The 23943-nt window shown below is 39.1% G+C and overlaps 1 protein-coding gene across 2 annotated transcripts; it reads left to right on the forward strand.

The window, feature by feature from the left end:
• The first annotated feature begins 154 nt into the window (after positions 1-154).
• On the forward strand, positions 155-23943 carry ZNF25 (zinc finger protein 25). Of its 2 annotated transcripts, none has more exons than XM_037510252.2 (6): positions 155-283; positions 2374-2476; positions 15648-15774; positions 16650-16745; positions 19096-19159; positions 19637-23943. In XM_037510252.2, exons 2-6 carry the CDS (start codon positions 2462-2464, stop codon positions 20631-20633), a joined length of 1299 nt encoding a protein of 432 aa, XP_037366149.1. In that variant the 5' UTR covers positions 155-283; positions 2374-2461; the 3' UTR covers positions 20634-23943. The 2 variants fall into 2 exon arrangements, with proteins under 2 accessions (XP_037366149.1, XP_037366150.1); XM_037510253.2 differs by having other exon boundaries at positions 161-184.

Genomic DNA, 23943 nt, shown 5'->3' on the forward strand with positions numbered 1-23943 from the left:
GACTCTCTCCATGAAATAGCAGCAGCAAACAAACCACTAGGAGGTCAAACATCTTGACATATCAAGACAGGGCTGCCGCAGAGCCTTCTGGGAAGTGCAGTCTCAGCGCGAGGCGCGGGCACTTTCTGCTCATGTGCAACGCGACCCACTCGCGGAAGTCGCCATTTTCAGCCTGACGCCCCAGGTGGGTCGGAGGGCCCTGGAGCCGCCAGGTCTGTGCGGTGCCGCAGAGGGCGGGGCCTGGAATCTCCGGGAGCCGGGATCGGAGGCCAAGCCCTAGCAGGTGTGTGAAGGGCCTCCTGGGGGGGCTGAGACCTGGGGCGGGCGGGCGGGTCCCCGCGCGCTGCTACTTATTACTCAGCCCAGAAGCCGCCGCGCTCCTCTTCGCGCCGCGCTGGCCTCCCGGGAGGGTGGAGGAAGGGGTCGGGCAGCGGACTGGGTGGGTGGCCGCTTCGTGCGTCCCCAGAGATTTTGGTTCTTGCTTGCGTGGGAGGAACAACCCGGGGAACGCGGGGGCGGCCCGGCAGAGGGGCGACTTTGTGACCTGCATCCCAGATTTTGCACGTCCAGGAGGGTATGTCGGCTGGGCCGGCTGCGGGAGACGTGGCTTTGTGAGGCTGCGGGGACGCGGGCTCCAGTTGGGCACCTGCCAGTAAATGAGCATGTTAACTTCAGTTATTCAGATATTAACTTCATATTATATTCAGATATTCATCTGTGAAATGCTAATAATCTTCAGTATTAGGTAGGGGATATATGCATTTCTATGTGTGTGTATATCTATAAAAGGACTGTAAAACACAGCTGTTTTTATTACATGGTATGTTATTTTCATTAGTGGTTTATTTAATCATCTTTACCTTCCTTTTACTTGGTTTTAGACAGCTGCATTTTGAAAAATGCGAATGCTAAATACTAAATTCAGAGACGAGTGGTTTATGCACGATTAGCAGGGATTTAAATTCTCACTTGTTTTATTCTGTATTTCATAGTGTTACACTAAGATCCACGTCTTAGATAATATTTAGTACAGTAATTGTCCCTGTCCCTGATCACCGCTGGAACATAATTATGGGGTGGAGTGGCCCTTATCTTAACATGTAGTGTTCAATTTAGGGAAATTCTTGTGAATTCCACAGGACTCTGGGGTCAGAGGTTCAGGCCTTGCCAGTGTTCTCTAAACTATTTTGGTTCAATTGTATATTGAAGCCATAAATTGAGCTCAGAATTTTAAGTTTTACTGGAGAAGTTGGGAATTCTGTCTAGATCTGTGGCTAGTTTCTAGGGAAGAGAAATCAGACAAGAGTTTTTTAAAAGGTGAAATTTGGAGTTTCATCCCTGCTCCAAATTTTGATAGCAGTATCATAATGCCTCTGATTGGCTCGTGTATTTGGGCTTTGAAATTACGAAATTTGTAAGCACCAGCCTACTGGAAATGGTTTCTCTTGTACATGAGAAGAACCCCAGCGTTATGGCAGCTAGTTACTGGTTACCTTTTGCTGTATATGTGAAATACCAGTTTAGGGATTATGGTGCCCAATTGTTATTTTAAGAGTTAGATTTGTGCCACTGTCTGCAGATTAGATGGTCATGTCAAAATTGATCAAGGTCTAATTAAATTTTACCCTAGACCCAGCCCAAGGGTGTTCGTGTCCTATCCAGTATTTTATATGTACTGTCCTATCCAGTATTTTATATGTATATATATCTCTAGTGGATTTGCAGCAAACAGTAAAGACCTCTAGAATCAGCAGTGATGTACAAAGCGTTGTTCAAATTTATCTAATTCCTATAATGGTAATAGCAGTGAAACTAAGACTAGTTTTGCTAATAGCAGAGTTTAGCATAGAACTGTAATCTCCAAGTTCACTCTATCATATTAAATCAAAACAGTGTTCTTGGAGGAGTGTGTTTTCAGAAACTGCAATTTAGGGAGAAGAAACATATTTTGAGGGCTTTGAAGACCAAATCCTGTGAGGTTTATAATATTAATAGAAAAATTGTTATATAACTTACTATTCATTTAATAGATATTTATCTTCAATATCATTTGTAATTCCAGCAAAAGCTTCCATACTTTGTGTATGTATTATGCACCTTGCTTAACTTGACTTCATTGGATATTTAAATGTTAAGCTCTTTTGTGTTAGTTATTTAGTAAATGGACACATAATTTTCAAAATGGCCAAAAAGAAGAAAAAATTCTTTAGATTCACTTAAAAATATACCTGGTTTATCAAGATAATATCAGAGTCACCAATGGACAGGTGGGTACTCCTTTATTATTGTTTTTCCATTCCTTCTCATGGCTCAAAGGAACATTTTCTCAGAGCTTAATCTTTTACTAAGATGTTCTATGGAAATTTCCCACAGGTGATTCCTGAAGCTACAAGATAAATTCTCTTCCAACTTTCCCTGTACTGGCTTCATAGTTTCGGTCCTTTTTCAAGGGCAGCAGAAAATGAACAAATTCAGGGTGAGTCATTTAGTTCTTCTTCATTTCAGAGTGTGTGTGTGTGTGTGTGTGTGTAAATTAGAAATAGGTAGTAATATTTTAAAAAATCACCTTCAGGGAATATAATGTTTGCCAAACAACATGGTTTTCAAAGTGAGAGCTGCAGATCACTGAGAGCCCCAGGATTTTTTCAAGTGGTCTGTACGGTCAAAACATAAGTTAGAATGCAGTTGAAATTGATGGTATAAAAGTGTCGCCTGTTTATATTAATCAAGACAGTGACACCAGCGACATTGTATTCCTCCTCAGGGTACTTACAGTAGAAAATTGTCAGCCTTAAGTATATTCATGATGAAACAGTAAAAAATAATAATTTTATTAAATCTTGACCCTTGAGTTCACATCTTTTTATTTTTTGGTTAAAATTTATTTATTTTTATACAAGAACTGGGGTACAGGCCAGAGGCGTTGGAGGGTGAGTGGATTCACAGGCCAATTGAAACACACTGCTGAGGGGAGCAGTAGGCGAACCAGGAGAGGTCTGCTGAGCCAAATGAGTTAGCTCCCTGGCCAGTGGGGATCGAGTTCCCATCTTTTATAGGGTTCTGTGTGACCAAATGGGAAAGTGACATAAAATGCTTTTTGCTTTTCATTTAATGTTTGCTTGTCTTGAGGAAAAAGCACTTGTTGATTGTTTCATTTCTGAGCCCACATAGCCACATTTTTCATGGAATGGTATTTTTCCATGAAAGAGCAATTTGCGGGCAAAATGTGGTCATTGAGATTTGGGTATTTTATGAACTTTTTTAAAAAATGAGTGAAGTGAACGTCACATCAAGAAAAGTAGATCTCATTTGTGGTCATTGTTAAAATTTGAGCTTTCAGGTGAAGATTAGACTTTTAGAGTGTTTGTACCCTTTTCTGTGAACTTAACGTATAATACTTAAAGATGTCTCTGATGCTTTTAATGAGGATACTAACAAATGTGATATATTATTTCATATCATGTAGTAAAATGTGTCAACATTTAAGTAATACTTGTGATGTTTGTGCTCTAAGGCAAATGGGAGTGGTTTAAAAGGACAGTGATACAGGGAAGTGAGCAACAGAGAATAAGTTGGTTAGGAAATGCTACTCTAAAAGATAATATTTGAGGTAAATTCTGAATTAAATGAGAGGAAGCCAAGTAGAAATCTGGGGGAAGAGCACTCTAGGCAGGAGCAATGGCAAATGCAAACACCTTAAGGTATTCTGAAAAACAGGACATTGACTGTAGAGAACAGTGATAACAGGTGAAAGGTATTATCAAAAAGAAGAGATTAGACTATGTAGGGCCTTATAGAATGGAGAAAGACATTAGATTTATATTTCAGTTGATTTAAAAAATTTTAAGGGAATGTACATGATGTGTAATTTGAGAAATAATTATCTAAACATCACTATGTCTCCTATCTGGCTTAAGAAATGAAAATTACTAGTATCTTTGAAGACTGTTCTTTAATCTCATACAACCATTGAGCAAAGAAAAAGAATTCTGAATTCTGTGATAGACATTTCCTTACTTTTTAATTTCTAAAAACATAACACCGTCTGAGCATTAAATGCCCAAACCTTGATAAGCCCCTTAATGGTCTGTTTTGCATCATCCTCACAACCCCCTTTCGAAGAGTTATACCATCATAAATTTTCAGGGTGGACATTATCCGTTAATGAAAAATCATAACCTTTGGTCATGTGGGTGGAGAGGAAGACTCTAGACCGATGGATAAAGTAGAGGGAACTCAAAAAGTATAACCTATTCTCATTTCTGCTTCAGTTGATCTTGAATATATTTATCTCTTGTGTATGAAATTCCTATCCAGAATTCTTTCAGAGGTGGCACATGAAGTCCCAAGACAAGGGTGGGGAGGACAGGCAAAGGGAGAAAGATGCAGACATCTGGAAATGGCCTTTGTGAGAGAGAGAGGGAGAGAGAGGGAGAGAGAGCCCTTCTTGACTACCTACCCCACCCTTTTGAAATGCAACTTTGTTTAGGTAGGAGTGCTGAGCCCAGGCAGGGAATCTTTAAAGGGAAAGAGCAGTAAGTAAGCAAACTTGTTAATTATGCCTGCATTGGAGTGTTAATTGCACTTGGGCTGGAATTTCTGCTGGGATCTTTATTATATCCATTTGCTCAATAATAGATTTTCTCATCACATCCTTCCCACCCATGTGGTCTTTGTCTTATATATCTCTCTGTTATGTATATTTTTAATCCCAAATAATTATTTTTGCTTTAAACAGTTACTGCTTTTTAAAAGAAATGTAGGGTGTGTGTGAGTGAGAGAGAGAGTGACAGAGTATAAAATCTCTCATGTTTATGTAGATGTCTGTGCTGTGGGTGGGCTTTATTCCTAAGTATGGATTTGGGATTTTGAGGTTTTCAACCTAAACAACTTACTGTATCATTTCTCATAGGTCAGGATCTGGTGGTCATAAATTCATTTTACTTGTCTTTGTGAAAGTGTCTTTATTTCACCTTGAGTTTTTGAAGGATGTTTTTGCTGGATATAGGCATTTTCTTTGTTTTTGCATATCTAGGATTTTCTCTGTCTTCTGTGTTATTGATGAGAAGCAGTCTTTATTGCTAGTCACTGAACATAATGTGTTTTCCCCATGGTGTGTTTAAGATTTTCTTCAACATCTTGTAATGTACATAGATATTTTAGTTTATTTCCCTCTTGAGCAATTACAGAGATTTGTGGGTTGTTGCCTTTTATCTTTTTGAACACTCTTCTTTGAGTATGTCTACGGAACTCTTCAAGTTTATGGCTTCCTTTTCTGCTGTATCTGTTCTCATTCATAAACCCACCAAAATCTACGTATAATATCCCTTAATTAAAAAAACTCCTAGGTTTTTATTTTATGTATCTTCCTCTGCTAAGATTCCTCACCTTTCATTAAATTGTCTGCTTTCTTTTTTTTCTTTTTTAAGATTTATTTATTTATTTATTTATTTATTTATTTACACAAGCACTGGGTACAGTCAGAAGCCCGGGAGGGTGAGAGAATTCACCAGAGCCAGAGGGAGAGCAGAGCAGGCAGACTGAGGAAGCACACTGCTGAGGGGAGCAGCGGGCGGCAGGAGAGGTCTGCACGCCCTGTGGGACCCTCACCCCGCAGCCCGGGATCTAACGGGCACTGCAGAGGCTGCAGACAGCTTTGCAACCCAGCGCTCAACCACTGCGCAACTGTTAAGGGGAAAAGGATGTCCCAAAGCAAATTCCATATAGGCTTTGTGGACTCCACCCCCGCCCCAGGTCAAAGCCAAAGACACTGGGAACTCCAAATCCCATCACCACCAAAGGGAAGGTGGCTGGGACCTGAGGGTGGGGTTAAGCAGCCAGGTGGATACAAAAGGCAGACACGTGGGCTTTGGGGCTCTCCATTTTTGGGCTCTCCGCCAGCTCGCAGTGTTAGGCCAGCTCTGAGAGTGACTTTGGGTTTCCAGGTCGTCGGATCGGGTAGGATGCATTAAAGACTTTATTTCCCTATTTTCTCCCTGAGTTGTATATTTTCCTTATTTCTTTTTCTCTTGTAAATAAACCTTTTATTAACCCTTTTGCGTGTGTCTGTAGTAGAGTATTCATAAGTCCCTTTAAAGCGCGCGGGTGAGGACCCACAGCCAGGAACCCGTTTAATATCGGGGTTGCTCTATAACACAACCAGGGGAGGCCCTGAATTGTCTACTTTCTTCCAGTGGGTCATATAACACTTCTATCATGGTTAAAGTCCTTATTTGCGTTCCCAACGTTCATCTGCGCATCTGCTATAGTGGGTTTCTTTCTTCAGTATGCATCAAATTTTTCTACTTTTTTGCATGTATATTCTTAATTCTTTATTATGTGTTAGCTGTTAGGTGTAAAGGTATAATAGTGATTGAAATTAATAATGCCTCCAGAAAAAGGTACACACCCCTTCCTGTCTTACTTGTGAAGGTAGTTTTGTAACAGGGTGGTCCCCAGGAAAGGGGGAGGTTCCCTGCCCCACCCAAGGGAGGGTGGAGCTAAACAGGAAGAGGAGAAGCTGCAGAAGAGACTGAGGAAGAAAGGAAGCAGGATGGAGCCAGGAGACCTGGAGGAGGCGCATGGAGCCTAGAGACACGTGAAGAAACTGCGCTTGTCTTTTGGTCGTGGACTGGGTGACACAGATGTGGGTGAGACCCGTGGGGAGGTGACAATGGCAGCTTTTATCTTGATGTTGATTTTTCTCTTTTCCTTCTGGGCTTGTCTGGTTGTTTCTGACCCTTTTCTGTGGGTCCCCACTGGAAGATGCTTTACACTTGTGGCAGGCTTTGGGGCCTTGTTCTGGGCCGATCCCATATGGATGGACTTTTACCCACGAGGGCATGGGTAACTTTGGGTGCTTGATTTAGAAACTAGATTCTTTGCCTTTCCTGTATTGTTTCCTAGTTTTATTAAAGTTCCTTCCCATTAAAGTCTCATATGTTTTGTGTTGATGCGGCGGATGGCAGAACCCATTTAGAATAGGCAGGTTTGCGGGGTTTGGGCTGCCCCTCTCCCTGTCCTCTAACAGTTTCATATGTAGCTGCGCTAGCCCTGGGCTTTAGTTAAGATTCACCACTGTCTGCAGATGATTTGAGGGCAGAATCAAGGCTTTGCCTTCAGCAGGGCTTGGGATCTGAGCACCACCAAGGCTCCACTGCTGTGCTTTGTAGCCTAGCCACCCCCTTTTCTTTTGGATGACTGAGGAGTCATGCCTTTCTGTAACATCGCTTCCTTGGTGTGTTGTAGAAATTCTGGCCTTTTATCCAGGCAGAGGAAGAACAAGCTGTACTTCAGTAACGGAGAGGTCAGGAAAAGCTTTATTACACATGCATGAGGTCTCAGACCTGGGTAGCCCCATATGGTCAGAGCACCTTTTTAAAGAGAAAATGTTCCTTTTACCCATAACTGTCTTCATATTTGTTACATTGATCACATTGTTTTTCAGCAGCAACAACCATTTGCTTACCCTAAGGTCACTAGACAAGGGGGGTGGGGAGGACAGGTAAAAGAGGAAAGATGCTTGTATAAATAAATAAATAGATAGATAGTTAGATAGATAGATAGATAGATAGATAGATAGATAGATAGATAGATAGATCTTTCCCCAAAAAAGGAGGAAAGATGCAGACACCTGGAGATGGCCTTGGAGAGACCAGCTTGATGGGCTACCAGGCCCTTTTGAAATGCAATTTTAGATAGGAGTCCTAAGGCCCTCTCCATGAATCTTTAAAGTGAAAGAGTTGTAAGTGAGCAAACTTGTTAATTATGCCTGCATTGGAGTGTTAATTGCACCTGAGCTGGAAGTCCTCCTGGGATCTTTATTACATTCATTTGCTCAATAATAGATTTTCTCATCAGGTGCTCTGCTTCCAACCTTTGGAGGCTTGTTGCCATGCACTCAGTAAAAGTCTGGGGGAGGGAAATTGTGGGTGTTTATATTTCAGATCATCCACATTTGTACCAAGGTTCCTATTTTGTTCCAGAAGCTGCTTCCACCAACTTATAATAAACTACTTTGAGACATTTGATGGAAAGTAAAAAAAAAGTCCTGCAGATGCTTCTGTTTAGAAACCTTTTGAATATAAATCCCCCTCTCAGTTAACACATAATATCAAAAGGCAGATTAGTGTTGGCTTGCTTTGTGATTGGAGTTCTTAGCATTACACAGGCCCACAAAGTTTGTTAAAAGTTGGTCTGGTTCCCTATCTCTCTTGACCCCAGGAATGCAAGTAGTTAGGATTTTCTTTTCTCTTCTGAAGTATTCATCTCTCTCTCTTTCTCTCTTTCTTTTCTCTCTTTTTTGTTCATTTTTGGATTATCAGTTCCTTGATAGGTTTTAGAAAGTTTAAAATTTTCTTAGAGATTTGTTCTGGTGGTTAAGGTGAGATCAGCTTCTCTTTTTGCAGTTCTACATTCTATTCAGAACTTTTTAAAAATCCTTATTCTAAAGAGGCTCACTCTTAAGACTCTTAGCTGCTTTGTGCTCTGCATTTTTTTTACCGTGAAAATTAAAGATACTAACAAATGTAGGGCTCATTTTTTCTAAGACTTTAATCCCTCAAATTCTGGTGGCTCTTAATTTTTGCTTTTAAAATTTATATTAGTATGATCTCAGCTACATTCCTCTTTATGAAAAATTGCAACTAATATAGTAGATACTGTCCCCTTTTGGAGTGGATTTAGTCCCGTACTCCTTTTGTATGGGCTGTGCTTAGTGTGAATAGTGTGGAAAAGAATAGTGTAGAAAAGAAACATAGTTACTTTATAGTGGCGAATACTGGCAAATATTACCTTAACAAAGTGATCCAGGTTTTATCTTGTCCCCCTTGATATATTACGCTGTGAAGGGCTCTTTGTTACTCTCCCCCAAAACCTATGATCACAATCTAATTAAAAAAAGCAATCAGACAAACCCAAATTGAAGGGCATTCTAGAAAATTTCTACTACTACTACTTTAAATTGTCAAGGTAGTAAAAAAAGGCTGTCACAGACGAGAAGAGACTAAGGAAACATGCCATCTCAGTGCAATACACTACCCTAAATTAGATCGTGAGAGAAAAATAGACATTAAAGGAAAGACTGGTAAAATTGAAATAAAGTGTAGAGTTTGGTTAATAGTGTATGTGTTCTAAAAAAAATAGCGTATGTATTCTATCTTTTGAAAAAACTCTCCTTTATCTAATAAATTTCCATTGAGTCTGTCAAAATTTATGTGTGACTTTTTTGCTGGATACTGATTTATTCTGTTGATATGTATGCTTATCCTTTTGATAATCATACACCTGTAATTACTATTGCTTTGCAGTAAGTTTTGAAATCAGATAGACTTGCTGATATTTTGTTGAAAATATTTGTATCTATAATATTGGTTAGTAGACAATATGCTGGTAATTTTTTTAAAGATTTATGCATACAAGAACTGGGGTACAGGCCAGAGGTACAGAGGGTGAGAGGATTCACCAGAGATAGAATGGGGAGCAGAACAGGCAGATTGAAATACACCGCTGAGGGGGGCATTGGGCGAGTCATGAGAGATCTCCTGCACCATGTGGGTAGCTCTCTGGCCGGGGATGGAACTCACGCTGCAGTGGCTGCAAATAGCTTCATAGGTTGTGTCTTAACCCCGTGTGCCACCAGGGAGGCCCCCTTTAAGGCAGTATTTTCTTTTTTTTTTTTTTTTTTTTTTTAATATTAAATTTTATTTTTATATTCCCCCATACAATTGCAAATGCCCCATTCTGACCCCAATCCTTCCCCTCCCGCCCCCCACCCCCCAACAAGTGTCTCTGGTTCATAGTTTTTTGTTGATTTTGATTTTCACTTTCTTATATTCATTTTCCTGGTCCCTTATTTAAGTTTTCTAGATTCCTGCTATGAGTGAGACCATCCGGTATTTTTCTTTTTCTTTTTGGCTTATTTCGCTGAGCATGATCCCTTCCAGTGCCATCCATGTTGCTGCAAATTGCATGTGTTTATCTTTTTTGAATGCTGAGTAATATTCCATGGTATATATGTACCACATCTTCTTGATCCAGTCATCTATTTTTGGGCATTTGGGTTGTTTCCAAAGCTTAGCTATTGTAAACAGTGCTGCTATAAACATAGGAGTGCAGGTGCTCTTTGGAATTGATGTTTCTGTGCCCTTTGGGTAAATACCTAGGAGTGGAATTGCTGGATCATATGGAAGCTCTATGTTTAGTAGGTCCAGAAATCTCCACACAGCTCTCCATAGTGGTTGGACCAGTTTGCACTCCCACCAACAGTGCACAAGAGTTCCTTTTTCTCCACATCCTCGCCAACATTTGTTGTTGCTAGTTTTTTTAATATGTGCCATTCTCACTGGTGTGAGATGGTATCTCATGGTAGTTTTGATTTGCATTTCCCTGATTACAAGTGATGTTGAACATTTTTTCATATGTCTGTTGGCCATTTGCATTTCCTCTTCAGAGAAGTTTCTTTTTAGCTCTTCTGCCCATTTTTTTTTTTTAAATATTAAATTTTATTTTTATATTCCCCCATACAATTGCAAACGCCCCATTCTGACCCCAATCCTTCCCCTCCCGCCCCCCACCCCCAAAAAGTGTCTCTGGTTCATAGTTTTTTGTTGGTTTTGATTTTCACTTTCTTATATTCATTTTCCTGGTCCCTTATTTAAGTTTTCTAGATTCCTGCTATGAGTGAGACCATCTGGTATTTTTCTTTTTCTTTTTGGCTTATTTCGCTGAGCATGATCCCTTCCAGCGCCATCCATGTTGCTGCAAATTGCATGTGTTTATCTTTTTTGAATGCTGAGTAATATTCCATGGTATATATGTACCACATCTTCTTGATCCAGTCATCTATTTTTGGGCATTTGGGTTGTTTCCAAAGCTTAGCTATTGTAAACAGTGCTGCTATAAACATAGGAGTGCAGGTGCTCTTTGGAATTGATGTTTCTGTGTCCTTTGGGTAAATACCTAGGAGTGGAATTGCTGGATCCTATGGAAGCTCTATGTTTAGTAGGTCCAGAAATCTCCACACAGCTCTCCATAGTGGTTGGACCAGTTTGCACTCCCACCAACAGTGCACAAGAGTTCCTTTTTCTCCACATCCTCGCCAACATTTGTTGTTGCTAGTTTTTTTAATATGTGCCATTCTCACTGGTGTGAGATGGTATCTCATGGTAGTTTTGATTTGCATTTCCCTGATTACAAGTGATGTTGAACATTTTTTCATATGTCTGTTGGCCATTTGCATTTCCTCTTCAGAGAAGTTTCTTTTTAGCTCTTCTGCCCATTTTTTGACTGGATTATTTTCTTTGTTGTTGCTGAGTCTCATCAGCTCTTTGCAGATTTTTGTGATCAGTCCTTTATCATTAGTGTTGGGTGCAAAAATGTTCTCCCAGTTGGTGGGGTTTCTCTTTGTTTTTGTTATTGTCTCTTTTGCTGTGCAGAAGCTCTTTAATTTGATGTAGTCCCAGCTGTTTATCTTTCTCTTCACTATCACTGCTTTGGGTGATGTGTCTGTAAAGATGTCTTTGATGTGCAAATCCCGTAGTGTTTCGCCTATATTTCCTTCTATGTATTTTATGGTTTCAGGTCTTATGTCTAGTTCTTTAATCCATTTTGAGTTGATTTTTGTGTATGGTGTGAGGTAGTGGTCAAGCTTCATTCTTTTGCATGTAGCGACCCAGTTTTCCCAGCACCATTTATTGAACAAACTTTCTTTGCTCCAATGCATAGTCTTTGCTCCTTTGTCAAAGATTAGTTGACCATAAATCTGTGGGTTTATTTCTGGATTTTCTATTCGATTCCATTGGTCTGTATGTCTGTTCTTGTTCCAATACCATGCAGTTTTGATGATTATGGCTTTGTAGTATAGTTTGAAGTCTGGGAGTGTGATGCCTCCATTTCCTTCTTTTTTTTTCAGTAGAGCTTTGGCTATTCGGGGTTTTTGGTGATTCCATATGAATTTCATCAATAATTGTTCTATTTCTTTGAAGAATGCCATTGAGATTTTGATTGGAATAGCATTGAATCTGTATATTGCTTTTGGTAGGATGGCCATTTTAATAATGTTTATTCTTCCAATCCATGAGCAGGGGATGTCTTTCCATTTCTTTGTGTCTTCTTCTATTTCTTTTAACAGTGTTTTATAGTTTTCTTTGTATAGGTCCTTTACCTCTTTTGTTAGATTTATTCCCAAATATTTGATTTTTTTTGTTTTTTTTGATTTCTTCTTCTTCAGATTTATTGTTTGTGTATAGGAAGGCTACTGACTTTTGCGTGTTGATTTTGTACCCTGCCACTTTACTGAATTGATTGATGAGTTGAATTAGTTTTTCTATGGAGATTTGGGGGTTCTCTATGTATATTATCATATCATCTGCAAATAGTGATAGTTTGACTTCTTCTTTTCCTATTTGGATTCCTTGGATGTCTTTCTCTTGTCTTATTGCTCTGGCTAGGACTTCCAGTATTATATTGAAAAGCAGTGGTGAGAGTGGACATCCTTGTCTTGTTCCAGATCTTAATGGAATTGCTTTCAGCTTTTCACCATTGAGAATGATACTGGCTGTTGGCTTGTCATAGATGGCCTTTATGATGTTGAGGTATGTTCCTTGTATCCCAAGAATTTCAAGGGCTTTTATCATGAATGGGTGTTGCACTTTGTCGAAAGCTTTCTCAGCATCTATTGATATTATCATATGGTTTTTATATTTCTTTTTGTTGATGTGTTGGATAACGTTGATTGATTTTCGGATGTTAAACCATCCTTGTGCCCCTGGAATGAATCCAACTTGGTCGTGGTGAATTATCTTATGGATACATTGTTGGATTCTGATAGCTAAAATTTTATTGAGGATTTTTGCATCAGTGTTCATTAGGGAGATTGGCCTATAGTTTTCCTTTTTTGTGTTGTCCTTATTCGGTTTTGGTATTAGTGTAATATTGGCTTCATAGAACGTGTTTGGTATTGTCCCTTTAAGGCAGTATTTTCAAGAAAAAAGTGTAAAGCAAGAATTTATATTCAGCCAAAATATTCTTCAAGTGAAAATACTACATTTCTGATTCTAATCTAATAAGTATAGTTCTATCAATATAAAGGAAATAATGATATTAATTAGTATAATAGCGCTAACCTTTACCAAACCATATAGTTACTGTGGGAATTATTTTTCTTTCTTTTTTTTTTAAAATATGTATTTATACAAGAACAGGGGGTACAAGCCAGATGCGCAGGAGGGTGAGAGGCTCACCAGAGACAGAGTGGGGAACAGAACAGGCAGACGACCGAAATACACTGCTGAGGGGAGCAGTGGGCAAGACAGGAGAGGTCTGCTGTGCCATGTGGGATTCTCCCTGGCTGGCCAGCATCGAACCCGTGCTGCAGAGGCTGCGGATAGCTTCACAGTGCTGTGCTCAACCGCCTGCGCCACCAGGGAGGCCCTGTGGGAATTATTTTTCCCCTCTCCCCAAGAAGTTGTTAATTAATTTCCAATAATTACCAAATAATATTAAGCTTCTTGCCCCCACCACTGCTTATCATAGCATATATATGTTTATTGTTGCATGTATCTCTTAATTTTCTAACAATCCATCTTTTCATGGGCCATTTGCCTTTCTACTTTACAGAGTTTTTTTTTATATCTGTCTCATTGGTGACTCCCTATTATCTGTATCTCCATCTACAAAGTGAAAGGGTGAACATGCAAAGATGTGTGTCCACATAGCATGAGAATACTTATTAATAGTTTTCTCTTATAAATAAAACTTGTCAATTTTTGATAAACAGAATAATACATTTAAATATGTAATATGTTCATCAGTAGTGGTATCTTAGAGCAGGCAACTACTCAGTGGGTATACAAATAAATATTTATATATATATTTTTAAAGATTTATTTATTTATACAAGAACTGGGGTATAGGTCAGAGGCTTGAGAGGGTGAGAGAATTCACCAGAGACAGAGCAGGGCAGGGCTGGGGGTGGGGGAGGCAGAACAGGCAGACTGACCGAAGACACTGCTGAGGGGAGCAGCAGGAAAGGTCTGCCACGCCATGTGGGTTTCTCTCTGGCTGGCTGGGAATCAAACCCTCGCTGCAGAGGCTGAGACAGCTTCACAGCACAGTGCTCAACCTGGTGCGCCACCGGGGAGCCCCAACAAAGATTGTAACAGGGTGGTCCCCAGGAAAGGGGGAGGTTCCAGGTTTCTTGCCCCACCCAAGGGAGGGTGGAGCTGAGCAGGGAGAGAAGAAGCTGCAGAGGAGACTGAGGAAGGAAGCAGGATGGAGCCAGAAGGAGACCTGGAGGAGGCGCGTGAAGCCTAGAGACACGTGAAGAAACTGCACTTGTCTTTTGGTCGTGGACAGGGTGACATAGATGTGGGTGAGACCCATGGGGAGGTGACAATGGCAGCTTTTATCTTGATTTTGATTTTGCTCTTTTCCTTCTGGGCTTGTCTGGTTGTTTCTGACCCTTTTCTGTGGGTCCCCACTGGAAGATGCTTTAGACTTGTGGCAGGCTTTGGGGACTTGCTCTGGGCCGATCCCATTTGGATGGAGTTTTACCCACAAGGGGACGGGTAACTTTAGGTGCTTGATTTAGAAACTAGATTCTTTGGGCCTCCCCGGTGGCGCAGTGGTTGAGCGCTGGGTTGCGAAGCTGCCTGCAGCCTCTGCAGTGCTGGTTCGATCCCCGGCTGCTCCCCGGCCACCAGAGGAGGGTCCCACATGGCACACAGACCTCTCCTGCCGCCCGCTGCTCCCCTCAACAATGTACTTCGGTCCTTCTGCCTGCTCTGCTCCCCTCTCTGGCTCTGGTGAATTCTCTCACCCTCCTGCACTTCTGACTGTACCCAGTGCTTGTATGTATCAATCAATCAATCAATAAATCTTTAAAAAAAAAAGAAACTAGATTCTTTGCCTTTCCTGTATTGTTTCCTAGTTGTATTAAACTTCCTTCCCATTAAAGTCTCATGTTTTGTGTTGATGCGGCAGATGGCAGAACCCATTTAGAATAGGTAGGTTTGCGGGGTTTGGGCTGCCCCTCTCCCTGCCCTGTAACAATGTATTTTAATCTTCCAAAAGACATGGTCCAGAATTCAGAATTCTTTTGTGTTCTGTTACCTGACTTGACTCTATCACCTTCTAAATGATCTTGGTCCTAGGTTCTAATCTTACACTGTTTTATATTGTTTCCTATCCATGCCATTTTTTTCATGTTTCTATGTCTTTGTCATTTTTCTTTGTTCCTAAAATTTACATCATCATTTTGACCACCTAATGAAATCTAATCTGATAATACAAAAATGTAAATAACTATCCCAATTTGTGACCATTTTATTCTATCATAAAACCTACTCTACATATCACATTTCAGCATTTACTTTGCCTTCCTGTCAGAATGTAAGATCCTTGATAACAGGTATAGTTGCTTTCACTCATCATTTTATCCCTAGCAGAGTTCCAGGCAAGAAGTGATATCTCATGAAATATATAATGAACAAATATTTTATCTATGTATAAAGCATAATACAGAGTAGTAGTAAATCTAAATTTTCCAGAGTAAATTCTATAGTTAGCACATTTAGAGCTAGTTTATGCATCTTTTCAATGGCATTTTACTCTGATCACTTCAGTTTGAACTGACGTATGTTTTACAGGGACCAGTGACATTGAAGGACATTATTGTGGAATTCACCCCAGAGGAGTGGAAGTTACTGAACACTGCTCAGAGGATGCTGTACAGAGATGTGATGCAGGAGAATTATAGACTCCTAGTCTCTGTGGGTGAGAAAAATTTCCCCATATATAACTAATAGCTTACATTTCCTTTTCTAGTTGCTGGACTCCCACAGAGTTGAATGGTACTGTAACAGGGTGGTCCCCAGGAAAGGGGGAGGTTCCAGGTTCCCTGCCCCACCCAAGGAAGGGTGGAGCTGAGCAGGGAGAGAAGAAGCTGCAGAAGAGACTGAGGAAGGAAGCAGGATGGAGCTAGGAGACCTGGAAGAGGCGCATGGAGCCTAGAGACACGTGAAGAAACTGTGCTTGTCTTTTGGTCGTGGACTAGGTGACACAGATGTGGGTGAGACCCGTGGGGAGGTGACAATGGCAGTTTTTATCTTGATGTTGATTTTGCTCTTTTCCTTCCGGGCTTGTCTGGTTATTTCTGACCCTTTGCTGTGGGTCCCCACTGGAAGATGCTTTAGACTTGTGGCAGGCTTTGGGGCTTTGCTCTGGGCCAATCCCATTTGGATGGACTTTTACCCACGAGGGGATGGGTAACTTTGGGTGCTTCATTTAGAAACTAGACTCTTTGCCTTACCTGTATTGTTTCCTAGTTTTATTAAAGTTCCTTCCCATTAAAGTCTCCTATGTTTTGTGTTGATGCGGCGGATGGCAGAACCCATGTAGAATAGGCAGGTTTGTGGGGTTTGGGCTGCCCCTCTCCCTGTCCTATAACAGTACTAGCTTTCTTTCAGGGGTCAAAGTTGATGAAACCATTTTGGGATAATTTGTCGCCACTTTTGCCATTGAGAGGATTTAATAAATATGCCAAGTATAAGTGGGAACTTAGTTGTTCAGGTCCTAAAAAATGTACTTTCTTATCCTGCAGAGTCCCTAAATGCCAAGAAATTTGTATTATTTATCTTTTCCATCATTAGGTTATCGTGCAAATAAACCAGGTGCAGCCTTCAAGTTGAGTCAAGGAAAAGAGCCATGGATATTAGAAGTAGAATTTCCACATCGGAACTACCCTGGTAAGTAAGAAATATAACCCATGTTATTAGTGAGATAGCTTGAACCTTTTGAAATAATTACCAGGAATCTTTTTGAAATACCTTGCATTTTTTGATCGATAAAGCACACTTGATCTTTTTATGTAAGCTACATATATCATACCTCCAGTTTTTATTCTCTCTACCTGTATTCCCTCCTGTGGTTCACATTTTTAAGTTGAGCTACCTCTCTTTCCTATATACAAAATCTAATGCCTGCCTAACCTTGTCTTAGACTTGAGTTCATCTTTTAAAAACAGATTTCTAGTTACTTCCTGCCCTTGAAATTTGTAGCTATAAAGCTAAAGTATGAATCTAACTTATTTTTAAAAGCCATTTCCTTTCTTTTTTTTTTAAAGATTTATTTATTTATTTATTTATTTATTTATTTATTTATTTATTTATTCATTTATACAAGCACTGGGTACAGTCAGAAGCGCAGGAGGGTGAGAGAATTCACCAGAGCCAGAGCAGAGAACAGAACAGGCAGACTGACAAAATACACTGTTGAGGGGAGCAGCCAGTGGCTGGAGAGGTTACAGCTTACTACTTCTTGTGCACCCAAAACACATGCCGGTATCCATTTCATCCACTCTCTTAAATATCTTTCATATATCTGATCTTGTTTCATATGTATCCAAGTTAACCTTGTATAAGACCCTATCATATAATTTTTCTTGTATTTTTCCCACAAATGCCATTAAATTCCAGCACCAAGCCTCTGTTCATAATCTTTCACTTTATTTCAGGCATTTAAAGATGAATGAGTATAAAGATCATAAAGGCTGTGGAATGATACACTAAATCAGAGCAGAGATGTGAGAGCTAAGATATGAAACCAGAAGTAGGGCTAGTATTGAGTTAAAAGTAACGCTGTCTTGAAAATGCTGTATTTTGTGGTAAAGATTGAAAATCTGTGGTGGTACAAATGGGGATTCTTCCTGTTGTAGGCATGGATCACTTTCACTCTTCTTTTAAGCTTTCCTTTTGGAATTATATATTCCTAGGTCTTCTGTCCAAAGTAGTAAAAATTAAGTCACTAGATGGAGAGTAAAAACTGAAGCTATATTCCTCTACTTGAGAAATTGGTTTTCTGAGAAAGTCACTTTAGTGTTGACACCTATATTGTGATGTATGAGTAAAGAGAAAATAAAAGGGAAGTATAGAATCTGCCAATTACTGGGAATCCTAACATAGTATGGTGAGAAAATAAATTATTGAGTAAATGGGTATAATAAAGATTCCAGCCCAGGTGCAATTAACATTCCAATGTACGCATAATTAACAAGTTTGTGGACTTAGAACTTTTTCTTTAAAAGATTCATTGTCTCAGCACTCCTATCTAAACAAAGTTGTATTTCAAAGAGTCAGATAACTGGTGGAGCTGGTCTATCTCTACTAGGTAATCATTTCCTCCATCCCCTACCCCTCTCTCCCAGACTCCCCTTTTGTGTGGGAAGCCACTTTGCTCACTTTTTTCTCTCTACCAACAGTTTTGCTGATTGTAAAACCATGTATCAATCTATGTGACAAATGTTGAGATAGTTATGTGTAAAAGGAACCCTTTGTCTTTAAACCAGGGCTCAGACCTTAATGGGCTATCCAGGTCTGAGACCTCCTGCGTGTATGTTGAAGCTTTTCCTCATCTCACGATTCCTAAAGTACCGCTTGTTTGTCCTCTGCCTGGGTAAAAAGCCAGAATATCTATAACAAGTAAACTAGGTATGAGGAGAAAAAGAACTATACTTTAGCTTCTTCATCCATTTAAATCTTTTCACTTATGTTTGTAGTGAACACAGTTGTTTACTAATTTTTCTTATCTCCTTTTCATTGCTTTTTTTTTTTTAAGATTGATTTATTTATGATACCAGATCTGGGGTACAGGCCAGGTGTGTGGGGGACTGAGAAGATTCACCAGTGGCAGAGTGGGAAGCAGAACAGGCAGATCTACTGAAATACACTGCTGAGGGGAGCAGCGGGCGAGTCAGGAAAGGTCTGCTGTGCCATGTGGGTTGCTCCCTGGCTGGCTGGGGATTGAACTCATGCTGCAGAGAATGCAGGTAGCTTCACAGTGTTGTGCTTAATCCCTTGTGCCACCAGGAAGGCCCCCCTCTAGATTTTTAATGTACTTACAAAGTGTCACAGCTACTTGGGCTTAGAACTATCTTCCTTCTCCAGTTTTCCTTCTCCAGCTACTTTTAGTTTGTGGAATGAAAGGAAACTTGCATCTAAAAGTTCCTTCATTTGTGGATATTGGCCTGAAGGCTAAGAATCAACCTTATCACCATAATAATGTATTAAGATTCATATACTGTTTTGGATTCTTTTGTAGAAGACCTATGGAATATTCATGATCTCGGATCCAGAAACCAGGAAAGAGGAGCTGAAAGTTCAAGGCAAGTTACAGAATTCAATTTTAAGGCTAGAGGCTTTGTAAGAAAGAAACCTGAAGGGGGGTTCCTGGATGTAGAACACTAGTTAATACTAAATGTTAGGAAACTAACACTGGAGTGAATGCCAAAGAATATAATCCAAACTGGACCCTTTTTCATAGCACAGATTTTATTCAGGATCAGGAAAGTCAAACTTTGAAACAGTCTCTTGACTTTTCTGAATTACCAAATAAAGGAAGCTTTAGTTTAAAAAGTAGAACTTAGATAATTGAGACACCCTGTGAATATAATGCAGGCAAAGATTCCGTCCATAAAATAGCAAAACGCAAAGTATGTCAAAGAACATCTGTAGTGGAAAAACCCTATGGAACTCATGTATATAGGAAAGTAAAAATCAGTTCTCAGAGTTAGTTGGAAAAAACAACAGCAGGCTGGATAACAGTGCCTTATACATTAATGAATTTGGAAAATTCTTTCTAGGGATGGAGAACTCACAGAACATCAGACATCTCCTACCACAGAGAAAGCTTACAAATGTAATGAATGTGGAAAGTCCTTCTACCGGAAGACTGCCCTCATTGTACATCAACATGGTCATTCAAAGGACAAACCTAACGCTAGAGAGAAAGCCTATGAATGTAAAGAGTGTAAGAAAACTTTCTGCCACCTGTCATCTCTCAGTAGACATTTGAGAACTCATGCAGGGGAGAAACCCTATCAGTGTAATCAGTGTGAGAAATCCTTCTATCAGAAGCCGCACCTCATGGAACATCAAAAAATACACACAGGAGAGAAACCATTCGAATGTAATAAATGTGGAAAGTTTTTCTATGTTAAGGCATACCTCATAGTGCATCAGAAGACACACACAGGAGAAAAACCGCATGAATGTCAAGAATGTGGGAAATCTTTTTCCCAGAAATCACACCTCACAGTACATCTGAGAACACATACAGGGGAGAAACCCTATCCATGTAAGGAATGTGGGAAATCCTTTTCTAGAAATTCACATCTCAAAACACATCAGAGAAGTCACACAGGAGAAAAACCTTTTCAATGTAAGGAATGTAAGAAATGTTTCTTCCAGAAGTCTGCCCTCACAGTACATCAGCGAACTCACACAGGGGAGAAACCCTTTGAATGTAGCAAATGTGGAAAAACCTTTTTCTATAAATCAGACCTCACTAAACATCACAGAAAACATACAGGGGAGAAGCCCTATGAGTGTAATGAATGTGGGAAATCTTTTGCTGTAAACTCAATCCTCAGATTACATCAAAGGATTCACACAGGAGAGAAACCCTTTAAATGTAAGGAATGTGGGAAATCCTTCTCTCAGAAGTCACATTTTATCATACATGAGAGAAAACACACAGGGGAGAAACCTTTTCAATGTCAGGAGTGTAAAAAATCTTTTATTCAGAAATCAAAACTCACTGCACACCAGAAGACACATACAGAGGGGAAAAGCTTATAAAGGTATGAACTGGGAAATTCTTCAATTTCATCTTTCAGAATTATCAGACCGTTCACACAAGACATAAATCTTGTGAATAGCAAAAATACTGGAAAATTTGAGCCACAACCTTTCCTTATTGAGAAGATATATGCAGAAATTAATTCTGTAAATCTGTAAAGGAGAAATTTTTATCAATATTAGATTTTACTAAATATCAAACAACATACATAGCAGAATCCTGACAAATTATAAAACATGAGGGAAATCTTTCATAAGTCAAACTTTATTGTACAACATAGAGATCACATAGGAGAGAAATATTCTATAAGTAAAGTTAAGTTTCAGGGAGTTTTTTGTCAATGTAGCCATCTCTAGACTTCCCAAAGCTCATAATGAGTGAGAGACTACTATCAGTATCTTAAGCGTTCAGAAATCTTTATATCAGTTGGACTAGAACGCTCAAAGGGGATAACTGGTAGATTGCAACAGCTAGAGAAACCTTTATCAAGAAGCGATGCTGCAGTCAGTGTCAGATCATTGGTACTGGGATAGAAAACCTTTATAGGTATTTTAAATATGTGAAAGTTTTTTTTAACAAAAATTCAGAGTATTTGTACTGAGGGAAGTAGTTATAAGTCATGTTGGGTCTGATTCTAAGGTTTTCTTTTAAAGAAACCTGCAAATATGTATTTGTAGGTAGCTTTTTAAAAAGCACAAATAAATTGAATAATCAGGCTACATCATTAAAAACACAGAATCCTGTAGTATGTAGGACTTACTGAGTGTGTATTGATATACTACAGAACAAATTGTAGCTGTCTGATGTCCATGTGGAACCCATTCATGATTTATGTAGGGAAATAGGTAACTTTAGTTTTAATGATGTTTATGTGTATAAAGATGTTTCATAGTAACTCTCAGTAGTGACTCCTATTAATATAAGTGTAATATTCTTTTAAAATTATAACACATCTTTTTCTCCTATTCACATGTAAGTGGATATAGACATTGTTACTGAACTAATCCTTGAGAAACGAGCTAAAAATGTTTGTGTAAAATTTTCACTTGTCTCATGTTCAGTCAAATTTTACATTAGGCAGTTTTTACATTTATAGCAAAAACCTGAGTTTTTGGGAAATGATGGAAAACAGTGCTATTGCACTCTTAACAATAAAAACAAATAATGCTATGTAAAAAAATACCTTACTCTGGATGTTTAGCAGGGTGCAAAGCTGTTGCATTTGAATTTTGTATGAGAGTTCTAAACATGGCACAGTGGTTAAGAGTGTAATACAAAACACAACAAAAACAGACAATTATAAACCAGAGACATCCTGCAGGGGAGGAGGAGGGAGAAGGATTGGAGGGAGGGAGGAGCACAGGGGACTGTGGTGCTGGTGCACGGGTGCACTGGTGAAGGAAAGTATGGGGACTGAACCTGAGGTGGGGGGGGAGCAAATATTGTTTAAAAATGAACGATGTAAAAAATGAAAAAAAGTAAGTAGACGCTGAACTACTGTTGCGTAGATGTCAGCATGGGGCATGCTACTTAACCTCTCTGTGCCTAAGGTTTCTATAACAGAAGTGTGTGTGAGACACAAGAAGAGCTATATGTTAGATAGCATCATCATTATAATTTATATTTATTGCAGTAAGCTGCAGAAATAAAAAAAGTAGCTGGCTACCAACATTCACACCCCACATTATTGCTATAGTGCCTTGATTTGGTTTGGTTGTTCATATTTCCATAATTGATTTAGATATGTCCAACTGCCCATTTTTGTAACCTGCAGGCTAAGAATGGCTTTACTTTTCTCAATGGCTGGGAAAAAATTAAAGGTATTTTGTGACATATGAAAATAATATTCAAATTCCAGCGTCCATAAAGTTTTATTAGAACACTAGTACAAACAAAAACCACTCATTTGTTTTGCCTATGACTGCTTTCACACTACCAGGGCAAAGTTGAGTAGTTCTGACAGAGGTGTGGCTCACAGATAGTACTGTATGGCACTTTACAAAGTTTTTCTGTTACTTGGAGCTGAAAACATGATTGCCAATATAGAGGTATACTTTTATATGTTACATATTTTAGAAATTATGCGTACAGCAATTTGTGGGTGGTTTTTGTACGGTATATTTACTTTGTGCATTTATATGTTAAATTCCTAGCATATGCTTCAAGTTTTTTTAAAGAAATGTGGTTTTTACTTGTTGAATTGTCTTCATATCAAAACTAGAAATTTTTCATTGGACTATAACAATAAATGTATTAAATAAACATTCATTTAAATTGTTACTTGATTCTTCCCCACAGTATTCCTTTATTTTCTTCCAAGTGATTGGCCAGTTTTCCCTTTATCATGTCAAGTTATAATTGTCTCATTCTCCCATGATAGAATACCTTCTTTATATCATACTTCACTAATGTAACCCAATAACCAAAAAAACTTACAGTATCCAACTCTTATTAGCTACATTCCTAACAATCAGCATTAGTATATTAGTATTAGTATATACTAGTATTAGCATATTACTAGTAAAGTTCTCTTTTTGGCTGCACTTAATTTGTCAAATGCTGCTGCACTCTAAATCCTGCCACCTTATTTCCCTTCCTAGTGAAGATGACTTTCATGATGTTCAATTTCTTAGGCATGCCTTATTCCAATTTGTCTGATACTTAACACTAATGAACACTTACAATATTTACTAACTGCTTGTGTCTTAAGAATAAAGTATATATACATTGTACTTACATAATTTCTGAATACTCTATGGTATTGTTACCAATATTCTACTCAGCTCTGACTTGGGTATGCCATTTTAGTGGAGGTGTAAGAAGAAATACTTGTCTAGAGATACACCTTTAGAATTCTTTACTTCAACCTGCGGAGAAAACAAATACATTTTCTAACTTCCTCAAGCCCCTCAGTTGAGAATTAAATAAAAGTACTTTCTGGGGTTCTTCTAATAACTGTGGCAGATCTGTTAGTAAGAATAAAGCCTGTAAAACAATACTTTTAAAAAATAATACTCTGATGAAAATAAAATGTTCTTGCATCCAAATTCAAGTAAGCTTGAGATTCATTATTTCTGGGCCATGTTCTCAAGTCAGGAATTAGTAACCTGAGACTTGATGGATTAGAGATAACTGATCAGACATTCACAGCCATTTATTGGAGACAACATCTCAGTACTTATGCTTATGAAAACCAGACAATGTGTGATAGCTCCACATTTCTGAAAGCAAATCAACAGATTTTAATGTGACCATACTCTGGAAAATCAGCAAGTCAGCCGCAGCTTCATTCCGGCAACTTTTAGTTTA

This window comes from Talpa occidentalis, unplaced genomic scaffold (assembly GCF_014898055.3).
Source record: "Talpa occidentalis isolate TD23 unplaced genomic scaffold, MPIMG_talOcc4v2.1 talOcc4.14, whole genome shotgun sequence".
NCBI classification, from domain to species: Eukaryota; Metazoa; Chordata; class Mammalia; order Eulipotyphla; family Talpidae; genus Talpa; species Talpa occidentalis.

Excerpts from the sequence above, each read along its gene's own strand:
- ZNF25 (XM_037510252.2), top strand. Across the intron at positions 16,746-19,095 it reads TCCACATCGGAACTACCCTG|AAGACCTATGGAATATTCAT; the intron begins GTAAGTAAGAAA and ends ATTCTTTTGTAG. Across the intron at positions 19,160-19,636 it reads AGAGGAGCTGAAAGTTCAAG|GGATGGAGAACTCACAGAAC; the intron begins GCAAGTTACAGA and ends AATTCTTTCTAG.